Source organism: Hipposideros armiger, unplaced genomic scaffold (genome assembly GCF_001890085.2).
Source record: "Hipposideros armiger isolate ML-2016 unplaced genomic scaffold, ASM189008v1 scaffold_296, whole genome shotgun sequence".
Lineage (NCBI taxonomy): Eukaryota > Metazoa > Chordata > Mammalia > Chiroptera > Hipposideridae > Hipposideros > Hipposideros armiger.
Window position 1 is genome coordinate 2,078,701 of NW_017731646.1, and position 12,126 is coordinate 2,090,826.

General features: G+C 34.9%; 1 protein-coding gene across 4 annotated transcripts in view; it reads left to right on the forward strand.

Moving 5' to 3' along the window:
- YTHDC2 (YTH N6-methyladenosine RNA binding protein C2) overlaps positions 1 to 12,126 on the forward strand; it is a 65,481-nt gene that overhangs the window by 18,846 nt on the left and 34,509 nt on the right. For all 4 annotated transcript variants that reach the window (XM_019659137.1, XM_019659138.1, XM_019659140.1 and 1 more), the window contains 5 exons: positions 3,420 to 3,527; positions 4,645 to 4,793; positions 6,899 to 7,034; positions 11,122 to 11,248; positions 11,466 to 11,531. In XM_019659137.1, coding sequence (XP_019514682.1) covers positions 3,420 to 3,527; positions 4,645 to 4,793; positions 6,899 to 7,034; positions 11,122 to 11,248; positions 11,466 to 11,531 — 586 coding nt within the window. The remainder of the gene's footprint in view (positions 1 to 3,419; positions 3,528 to 4,644; positions 4,794 to 6,898; positions 7,035 to 11,121; positions 11,249 to 11,465; positions 11,532 to 12,126) is intronic.

The following is a 12,126-nucleotide window of genomic DNA, read 5'->3' on the forward strand; positions in this document are numbered from 1 at the left end:
GCTGAGCTGCCAACAGGTAGCAGGATGGCTCAGCTTAAAAAAAAAAAAAAAAAGAATTTTTATGAAAGAATACTTTTTGGCTTGATTATATTTATTGTAGTCAGAATTGAGGAATATTCTGCAGTAGAGAGCATCCATTCTGTTTCCTCTGAGATATGCTTAATTAGTCATCTGTATATTTTCATCCTTTTCCATTTACAGTTCTTTGCTATTGTGTTGTGAGGCCAATTCTCTAGTCTTAAAAGGAAATATCTTTATTTTAGCCCTGTAGTCCCTTTTAAATTCTGTCCTATAGCTTCCACTTTATTGCTAGAGTCCTTGAAAGAGTAGTCTACATTTCCATGCTTACATCCCATGTACTTCTGAATATGCTGCCACTTAACTTTTGTCCCTGTTCTTGTCCAAAAAATTATTAATTTTCAAAAATGGAAAAAGTTGTGTGTGTTTACCTCAATAATATAATAAAAACATAGGTAGGAAAAAAGTTCACGGTTGCCCCATCCTCTTGTTATTTCATGTCTTACTTTCCTGAGATTAATTGATGTTAAAGCCTAGTGTATATTATTTTTTACCTTGTCCATGTTCATCAAGGTATGCAAATATCAAGTTTACAGAAATTGATTTTACAAAAATGAGCACATACACTATTTTGTAGTTTGCCTTATTCATTTGACAGTGTATCGTGAACAGTCTGCAAGTTCAGTAGTTCCAGATATAGCTCATTATTTTAAGCAGCTGTTTTAATATTTCATAATAAGAATGTATAATGATTTATTTAACCATTGCTTTATTTTTGGATATTCAGATTGGTTCTAGTTCTTCCCTTCCCCCCACCATAAAACAGTGTTGTAATGAACATCCTTGTATGTATATCCTTATATACTGATGCTCTTATTTCTATGGGTAGGTTCTTGAAAGTGAACTTGTTAAGTAAAACAGTGTATCTTATTTTATTATTTTTTTAATTGGGGAATTGGGGGAGGGGGACCAGCCAAGTTGTTCTTCATTCTTAGTTGTGGAGGATGCTAGTCGCCATCTGGCTGTCCGTCGGCAGCTAGTGGCCTCTAAGCTCAAGGTGCTGTATTAACAATCTTAGTTGTAGGTGGGCATAGCCACCATCCCATGCGGGAGTCGAACCGGCAGCCTTGTAAAGAGCACATGCTGTATCCACTGAGCCATCCAGTTGGCAGCTCAGTTCAAGGTGCCGAGTTCAGTCTTAATTGTGTGTTGGTGTAGCCCACCATTGAACAGGCAGCCTTGTTGTTAGGAGCACGTGCTCTCACAAGCTGAACCATCCTGCCACCTATTGGCAGCTCAGTGGCAGCTCAGTTCGGGTGCAGTGTCACTGGCCCATGTGGGAATCGAACTGGCGGCCCTGATGCTCAGAGCTTGCATTCTTAAGCTAACTCTTAACCAGCTGAGCCGCTTGGCTGGCCCACAGTGTATCTATTTTAAATTTTAACAGATTTTGCCTTTTACTTTTTCCAAAATCTTAAATGATTCACATTTCTGCAGTGTATAGGGCTGTTGATTTGTGTATTCTTACCAGTATTGTTTTGACACTAATTTAATTGCCAAGCCTATGGTCAAATTTTATACAAAAATCTTACTTAAATTTTCTGTAGTATTTTTCATGGTTGACCACCCCCTTTTTGTGAAATGCTCAGATCCCACAATTGATTTGACAGCATTGTCTTCCGAGTCTCATTCTACATTTTTGTGGTTTCCTCTGGGGCTTCTCTCTTTTTGCATGGTGCTTAAATATTCATGTTTTCTAGGATTATTTCCTTGATCCATTTTTTAAAAATTTCCTTACTCACCTTCCCTTCCTTTCTTTTTCTTTGTTTTCCTCCTTTCCTGCTCTGTGCTCACTCTACTAGGTAACTGGAGATACACAGTTAGTTTCCTTGGAAGTTCTCATTCATGCTCGTCTTTGCCTTCTTCTGCTTTCTCTTTTATACTGATGACACCTGAATCTTTATTTCCAATTCAGACTGTTCTCCAGAGCTTTGGACTTAGATATCTTATAAGCAGCTCACTTCTGATGTACCCCAAACTGCATACTTAATGTTTCTATAGAATCTACTTCTCTTGTATTGCCTGTTTTGATTAATTATACCATTGACCTAGTCACCTAAGTCACAAACCTGTAAGTCTTTCTTCTCATAATATTCTTGGATGATAAGGCACACGAAATTTATACATTTGCTAATTGAAAGCTTATTTTGGTACCTCACATTTGACATGTCTAAAACCAAACCCCACCTCCCACTAGCTAGCCTGTTCCTATTTCAGCTTTCTTTGTTACCTCGGGGTATGACATCATCATCTATCCAGTTTTGTAAGCCAGACATCCAAGAACTGTGATTGTTCCTTCTTTATCATTCCTGCATATCCAACCTAATGCTGAGTTCTGTGGATTTTACTTCCTGACTGTGTAGAGTCTGTCTCTTTTCTATTTTTACTATCACCAATCTCATTCAAGTTATTGTTCTCTTTACCTAAACCATTGGATTCGCTCCTTCCTGGTCTGTTCCATCCATACTACTCTTTTAAAAATCCATTGAGCACAGTGCAGTCAGAACAGTCTTTTCTGAAGTAGAGTACCGATGATGTTGAACGTTCTCCTGAGCTTAAAATGATGTTGAACATTCTCCTGAGCTTAAAATTTTGAATGACTTTTACCTCAGGATAAAGACCTAACTAGTTTTGTTAAGACTTATCTATTTCTTCTGCCTTATCTTGAACTACAATCTAGTCTTTACTCCCTCTCTTCTACTGTGTTCCAACTAGGTTGGAACTAGTAGCTTGGTCTTTTAGTTTCTTGAAAACATTGTACTCTTTTCCACTATAGCATTTTTGCATGTGCTGTTTTTTCTTCATGGTACATTTTTTCCTTTCCATATAGCTTAGTTATTTTGTGTACCTCTTCCCTTGGTCCTCATTTTCTCGTGAGGATGCTTTTCTTGACTCAGTCATTCCACCCCTTTCCCCTTCGCCCCCCAGCCCGTTATATACTGTCTTGGTATCTTGTCTTTCTCTTTCAAAGGACTTTTCTCAACCTATTTTTACATTTATATTCTGGATTTTTGGATTAATGTCTGTCTCCTCTGCTAGCTTATAGCTTCAAGAAGTCAGAGGTAGCTCTGTTTCTGCTTACTATTTATATTCCTGGTGCCCATCATGATGCCAAACACATGATAAGTAGATAGTAAACGCTGGGGGGGGGGGAAAGCAAATGAACAGTTTTCTAAAATAAAGATCAAAGTTATATTTAAAAGACAAAATCATGAAGATCACTTGACGTATTGAACCGCTTTTGAATTTTATACTCATGTTCATTAACTTGGGATTCTCATGTTTTATGTGAATTATCTCTAACATGCAAATTAGCTACTTAAAAAATTTCTATTATTTAGTACAGGGAAGACCATTTGAAGTAAAAGAAATGTTTCTAGAAGACATTTTAAGAACCACTGGATACACAAACAAAGAAATGTTAAAATACAAAAAGGAAAAACAGCGAGGTAAGCTTTTTATCAAACAAATATGAAAGAAAATTACTATTCCTATTAAATTTTCAGAGTACTCCAGTGTTACCCTATGGAGATACAAGGACACTTGAAAGTATTTCTCTCTTGTGTATAACTGTATAATATTAGAATACTGTCCCAAATGTACCTTATGCATTTTGGTTTATGTCCAGAAGTAATAGCCTAGAGTGAGGAATTGAAAGTGGATGTTTGAATTGAGGAGGTTGTGTATGTCTATATTCAAAGATTCAACCACTGTTTTAATGGAGAGAAGAGTACATGCTGCCACACATTTGATAACCACAGCATATATAATTGGACAAGAGTGGGGAGCCAGTGGGAGGGAGTGAAAATGCAGCATGTGAGCAATGTGCTCATCTTTGATACAAATGGCAAGGTTTTCAAATTTTGATAGTATGAATTGCTTCTGTGCTTTGAGCTTAGTGTTATTTGCCTATGAATACATCTCTTATCATGACTTATACTGTGTCTCAGATTTTGAATTAGGGTTAGGTTCATATTGTTGCTTTTAACTGCATTATTCATGATGACAGATTTGGCTTCAGGTTTTGATTCCTTTGTTTTGTCTGTATGACCTTGGACAAATACCTTAACTTTGGAATCTCCACTTGAAAAAAAAAAGCAATTAGCAATGTCTATTTCACTGTGCAGTGTTGAATCACTAATATGTAAATTGTAAAACTCCTAGATCTTGAAACTTTTGAAGATGAAAATTGTATATAACTTGTTATATCTCAAACAACTAGTATGGTGGCAGGAGTTCAATAAATGATTTTCTACAAAGCGCTATGTGAACATTACTCATTGATTTAAACATTATTTATTGTATGGCTAAAACACTGTTGTTTAAATTATGGACTTAGAAGTAAATTTTTTACTAATAGATGAATAAATGAGGTTTTTAAGCAGTTTCATGTGTCATTATGGTTTAGCATAACATATTTTTGAATGTTCCTAATTAATATATTTTTAAAAAGTAATTCAAAATAAGACCAATTTTTAGGTATTTTCAGATTCACTTAAGTTTTTAAAACATATATTTTAAAAAGCAAATAATTTATCTACTTATTTTCTTTGGTAATTAATTTAGAGGAGAAACAACAAACCACACTTACAGAATGGTATTCAGCTCAAGAGAATACTTTCAAGCCTGAATCTCAGAGGCAGAGAACTGTTCCAAATGTGACTGAAGAGTATGATTTATTGGATGATGGCGGTGATGCTGTCTTTAGTCAGTTGGTAAGGTCTCACTGGTTTTACACTGATATTTTGAGTGAAAATTGTAGTTTAAAGAACATCTTATGATATGACATTTTACTGCATTATTAAAGTATAACTCTTTTAGTTTATTTTAGGCTACAGCACACTTTTCAGAACAATTTTCTAACATACTTTCTAACATTATTTTTGCAGATGATGTAACATCTTTTATTGTTTCATTGTAACTTTTAAGTTATTTCAACATTTTCTCCAAATTTTTTGAAGAAAATAATCACGGATATTATGCTTATACGTTATTGCTTGATATTTTATCATCTCAAAAGTTTAAGAGCTTATGAGCTAAAATGTTTAAGAGCCTATAAGCTAAACAATGTAAGATCAGCTAAATTAGGAGAAAATTGAGAAAAGACTGTTGGTATTAGAGAAAATAATCAATACTGGTGTTTCCACAGCCAACCAGCTATGTGACTTTATAAAATCAATTACCCACTATAGACCAAATCAGCTGCTGCTTCTCTTTTTTCATTTTTTTCAATTTTGTCACAAAATCTTTACAAATGAAATATTTCCTAGAAGTCCTGCTGGCTCATCCATCACTCTCCACCTCCATCCTCAGGTGGGGCCTCTGCTACCTAGGGTTTTGTGGAGTCTGTTTGAAAACAGGAACTAGCTGATTTCCTAGGATGCTGCTTGTTTTTTATTCGGTTTGGAATTCTTTTAAAGGCATTGGTGATTAGTATGATGAAGAATATGGGTGGGACTATGCACTTTTTAGAAAAGCAGTTTAACTGTTTTGAGCATGAGAACTTACATAATGCAGATATGCTTGCAGTTTTCTACCAGTGTTTATAGTTCTAATGTATCCAAATGAACTATACATAATTTTATAAAAATATTTTTAAAGAATGTTTAAAATTATTTAGTATAGGGAACATCCATTTGGTTCAAGGAACAGCATTTTGATTATTAAGTTAGTTGTTCTTAAGCCTGCCTGCACATTAGCATTACCTAAGGAACTGTTAAAGCCATATGGAATCTGGCCTCCATCACCAGAGATTCTGATGTTCAGCTCTGGGATGGGACCTGGCTTCAGTGTTGAAAAGCTCCAGGTCATGGTTCCTCTGATGTGCAGTTGGGAGAGAGAATCACTGGTGTACATTGGACAACATCCTGTCAGAAGCATACTTAGTTAATATTTTGACTGGATCACACTCCTTTGTTGACGAACATTCTCGTTCTTAGATAAAACGATGAATATAAGAATAAGATACGAGGTGTGATAAAAGATATGGTGAATGTTTAAATAAAAAAAATTATTACAGTAAAACACACATTGCCATTAAGCCCCTCAAAATATTCACCTTCACTTCAAACACACTTATCCCACCATTCTTGCCACTTTCTGAAGCAGTTCTGGAAGTCCTCTTTCATGAATGTCTTAATGCTCTATCATGACAATGCTCCATGTCACTTCACTTCTGGTATGGCAATTTCTGTCAAATAAAAAATGGTGGGCCGGCCGAGTGGCTCAGTTGGTTAAGAGCTCGCTCAAGAGTTTGAGCTCTGAGCAACAGTGGTTCGATTCCTGGCCCGAGCTGAGCAGCTGCTGAGCTGCCAAAAGGTGGCAGGATGGCTCAGCTTAAAAAAAAAAAAAAGTGGTGTATCCTCATCCACCGTATTCACTGGATCTGGTACCGTGAGACCTCTGGCTCTTCCCCAAAGTCAAAATGACCATGAAAGGAAAACGTTTTGAATCGATTCAGGACATTGAGGCAGCCATGACAGTGCAACTAAAGACACTCATGAAAGAGGACTTCCAGAACTGCTTCAGAAAGTGGTAAGAATGATGGGATAAGTCGAAGCGAGGGGGAGTAGTTTGAGGGGCATTAATGGCAATGTGTCTTTTACTGTAATAATTTTTTTTATTGAAACATTCACCGTATATTTCAATCACACCTTTTATTGTGAGTGATGTTTATGATGAGATGAGAAACTTTTATGTCAAAGCCTACGCTATAATATCATGTGGTTAGTAGTTCTTGTGACCATTGTGGCCATCTCATGTTCTTTGCAAGCAAAGGTTAAGCTGTTAGGTAATTTATAATCTTTGTTTTTTTTTAAAGACAGAAAAAGATGTGAATTGCCTTGAACCATGGTTAATAAAGGAAATGGATGCTTGTCTTTCTGACATATGGCTACATAAAGATGTTGATGCCTTTGCTCAGGTTTTTCACCTTATTCTAACTGAAAATGTTAGTGGTAAGTGTAACTTATTTACAATTTTTTTATTACTCTTACAGTTATTTATGGTGGCAATTTAGTTTAATTCAAATTGTATGTGTTACATTCTTTATTCACAAATAATAATACGTTCTTTTGGAGTACTTATTTCAAATGCACAAGTAGGATCTTCTTATTAGCGTAGTATAATAAATAAATGTTGTTAAATCAGGGATTCTTAACCTAGTTATATCCAGAATAGTTTTGTGGGGTCTGTGAATATATGACAATTATGTGCAAAAGTATTTTTATTGAATAAAAAAGTCCTTTCTCTGATTTAGTCTCTAACTGCCCTTTGATCTCATTTTCTACCCTTTTTCCTTGTTCACTGTGCTTAGCCACCTTTACCTTCTTGCTGTTCTTCATATGTTCTAGCACATTGCCATCTTTGGGCCTTCGTTTTGTTGTTCCTATGCCTGGAATGCTCTCTCTAATAGATACTCACGGAATGCTGTCCCTACAGATACTCACATGGCCCAATGTCTATTTCATTTAGGTCTCTTACTTAGATATTGCCTTCACAGAGAGGTCTTTTTTGATCATTTTACTAAAATTGAACCCTTTTGTTACTATTTCTCCTTAACCTTTTTTATTATACTTTAGTGTACAGTTGACCCTTAAACAATGCAGAGTTAGGAGTGCAGACCCCCTACTCAGTTGAAAATTCTCGTATAACTTCTGATTCCCCCAAAACCTAACTACAGTTCTTTCGTATTTTTTGGGGGTTGGTTCCAGGACCCCCTTGGATACCAAAATCTGCTGATACTTAAGTCCCTCATATAAAATGGCGCAGAACAATGTATATAGTTGGCCACACATATATATGGATTCACAACTGCAAATGAAAATTACTGTTGAATAAGCACTCAGTAAATATTTGTTGAATAATGATAAAACTTTTAAGTATCCTACCAAATGATAATCTATTTGAATATGTTTAGTGATAGGAAGCTCACTACCTTTCTTGAGGACATTTTTAAAAAAATATATGTTTTGAAGTGAAATCTACCTATATAGCTTCTATCCTTTTCTCCTTCTGTAGAGATAATGAGGAGATTTAGTATTTTTTTATGCCTGACAGACCTTCAGGTATATGAAGATAGTTATTCTTTCTCTTTTTTGTTTTGTTTTCTGGGCTGCCCATTCCTGTGACTTCAGCTACTCCGCTTTAACATAACATGATATCTAGTCCTGTCCTTGTCCACCTTCTCTGGTTATGTTCTATTTTGTCCCTTTTAAAAAGCATGATGTTCAGTCCTGAGTGTTAATCTCTTAGTGACCAACTTTGGGTAGAGTAGGTTTATCAGCCTAAAAACCTCTACTCTTTACTTATATTAATTCGACTTTGGTCTGTGTAACTGCCAACCACGTTGTCTTACTGATTCGTATTGTCTTTGAAACTTCTAGTGTTTTGTTTGTTTGTTTGTTTTTTACATGTGATTAATCCCCCCTCCATCATTTACTTGTTTTGAATTTTTTGAGCTTAAGACATTCTATTTATTCCTTTTAAATCTTACCTTATAGTTAGATTTGGCCTATTGTCTCTGCTTAACCACTTTTTTTTTAGTTCTAATTTTACCTAGTATATTAATAAACTTTCTCAGTTTATTAACTTGAGGGGCCTGGGTCAGTGACCAAGCACTGTGTATGTGCTACAAAAGGCTTTTAGGTCAACATGTGTGTGTGGTTGTTCAAGTGGTTATAATTCCACACATCCATTAATCTAACAAACCTCTTAAGAAAGAAATGAAGATCTTTTGGCATTTCTTGTTGTTTGTAAATGTATTTTGGCTTCTACTGATCTATTTTTTCTTCAGCTTGTCATTGATTTAAAAAAATAATCTGTATTTTGAAAAGTAATTTTTTGTATTTGGAAATATGGACATTTGTTCATCTCTAGTTTTCTGGCAATCTTTTTTTTTCCTGTTATTTAAAAAAATATTTACTCCGAACAATTTAAAAATATTACCTGAAAGTTAGGAAATTTGAACTCTGAGACAGGTTGCTATAAAATGTTTATAAAGCACTTTTAAGTATTTATATATTATCTTTGACCCTCTTCCTAGATATTCCTTTAGTGAATACTAGACTGTTACTTTGATGATGGTCATCCTGTGGACCCATGTCCCTCTTCTTTATAGTTTTATTGGACATTTTCCAGAGCCCAACATTCTAATGTCTTAAGCCTTGTGAAATAAACTAAAATGTTATCGTAGCTCTATGAACAGTTATTCACTTTCCATCTCTTTATTTCTCTTCTAAAATCTCAACTCTTAATTGGCTTTAGAGCTGCCAATTACTTCCTGTGATCCAGGAAACCTTGGGCTTCATAGGTTTCTTTTTAATGCCATCATTTTCCCTGTATGATCCTGTGGAAGCAGCTAGTAATTAGCTAGTTTAGTAAGACTGGGCATTCTTTGTCATGCTCACTCTCCTAGTCATCTATTGCTGCATAACCAATGGTTCCCAAACTTAATAACTTAAAACATTTATTATCTAACAGGGTTTCTGAGAGTCAAGAATCTGGGAGTGATTCTGGCTCCTGCTCACTCATGTGGTAGCTGTTGTCAGGGGCTGTAGCCATCTGAAGGTTTACTGGAGCTGTAGGATCTGCTTCCAAGAAGGCTCACTCACATGGCTGCTGGCAAGAGGCCTCAGCTCATCCCTGCTATTGACAGAAGGCCTCATTTTCTTGCAACCTGCACCTCTCCATAGGGCTGCCTTATTCTTCCCAGGATGTAGCAGCTGGCTTTTCCCAGCCTAAATGATTCAAAAGAGAAGGAGAAAAAGCAAGCAGAAAGCTGTAGGTACCTTTTATGATCTAGTCTCCAAAATTGCACCCCATCACTTCTACTTTATTCTGTTCATTAGAGTGGGTCACTTAGTGCAGCTCTTGCTCAAGAAGAAGTGAATTAGGCCCACTTCTTGAAGGGAGAAGGATGAAAACATTTTTGGATGTTTTAAAACACCCACACTTATTCATACCCCTCTGCTCAAAATACACATATTTTGCTTCTATCCTCTAAGGCCATTAATTGAATATTTAATTAAAACAGTAATTTTCATATAGTGACTACAGATCATAATCTTTGTAAATCTCTTCAAAAATTCATATGCCTGGTCATCCCAGACCTACTGAATTCGAATCTAGGAGTAAGGCGTAGCTGTCTGTGTTTTCAGAAATACAATGCCTAGGTAAGTCTCTTATAAAGCCTCCTTCCCTACCTTAAGAACCATTGATTTATATTAGTAATGGATACCATGTTTTAGAGTGTTATTAAGTGATGAGGATAATTTGGTATATATGGAAAATTAAAATTTTCCTTTTGTAATGATCTTAAATTTTACTACAGAGGTTTTTTTCAGTGGTGATCTCTTTCAGAAATTACCCATTTTGTAATTTAAACAAGTTACTGCTAAGCAATTATAATGCATTGCTTGAGAAATATATTCTAGGAAGGAATTTAAATTCAATAGAACTTTAATTATTTTTCTCATGGAGGGATTTTATGAAAAGTAAACTTTCTGCCAGTGTTATTCCCATTAAGAATCTTAGAGAATAATATCATGGAATGATGTGGGAATAAAAGCTAAACAAAAGAACAACAAAAAATGGTCTTAAACTTTCTGTTTGCACCTTTAAGCATTCATTACCACCTGCTGATGAGAATTAGCTTTTTAATTCTTTTAAATTATATCATGTCATGTGATGATCAAGGCAATATCTAGATTTAGGAAGATTAAGGGTTCTGCAAGTTAGTAGTTTTCCTTTGCTGTTTTAATTATCTTGGTGAGCTTAAGACAGTTTAACAACTATCTTTTCTTTTCCAGCTTCCCGACTGAAACTCCCTATTCTATCCTGTTTATATTAAGGGCATATCAGTAACAGATCTCCTTTGTGATATGAGTTAAGGGTTATGTAATGCTGTTACCATGTAGTTAGGTGAAGGAGTAAGTCCCAGGTTAATTCTTCTGATACTCAATTCTCTCATTTAAATATAAAAAAATTAAAATAATTTACAATAACTTGGAAATATAACATGTATTTATCTTTTCCTTATTTTAGTCGACTATAGACATAGTGAAACCAGTGCAACAGCTTTGATGGTTGCTGCAGGACGAGGTTTTTCAAGTCAAGTAGAGCAGCTAATTAGTATGGGAGCCGATGTCCATAGCAAAGCATCCAATGGCTGGTAAATTTTAAACTGCATTCAATCTTTATATATTTTTGTATAGCTATACATATCTTTTTTGATTTCTTATATTTGTCTTTATATTAAAAGCTATTTATTATGCAATAATTGCTGGTGTATCTCTAGTGGGTGAATGGATAATTTTGAATGACTACTAGTTTTATAATTTTGAGAACATTATTTCTCTGTCTTAATTTGCTATTTTGAATTTTGGCAGGATGGCTTTAGATTGGGCTAAGCACTTTGGGCAGACTGAAATTGTGGATCTTTTAGAGTCTTACAGGTAAAACTTTATACTATGTTTAATTAATCCTAAGCCCTTTTTTAAAAAAAAGCTTAGCCATGTAAATCATAGAATATGACAAATGTAGACTATTTATAGTCTCTTATCTAGAGATTTTTCTTTTTGTAATTCTAAGTAATTTTTCTGATTTTTTTTGTAGGTTGCTAATAAGATCTACTGTATTATAATGTTTGTGTTATTTTTTATTTTATTTTGAGAAAGCAGAAGGAGAATTTCCAGTTAAACATGGTAGATACAAACACATGTATTTATCTCTGCATTTCCCCCAAACCTCAATAAAATGGTAAGGAAGGAATACAAAATGTGTAAACTAACAAAGTTATTTGACAGATTCAAATGCTAATTCTGGTATAGTGGGTTTCGCTGCCATTTCAATAATATCACGCAGAACTTGCAGTTATTTTAGCACTCACACATTGAATGTTCTAGACATTTTTAAGGTGTTAGGTGTAGCTCACTAGACACTACAGATTACCAAATAAAGCAATTACCTGGGTAACATTTTAATTAATTATCCTGGCTAACTGGGCTTTCTGTTTTACAGATCATGACATATCAACTATAAATTTCAAAT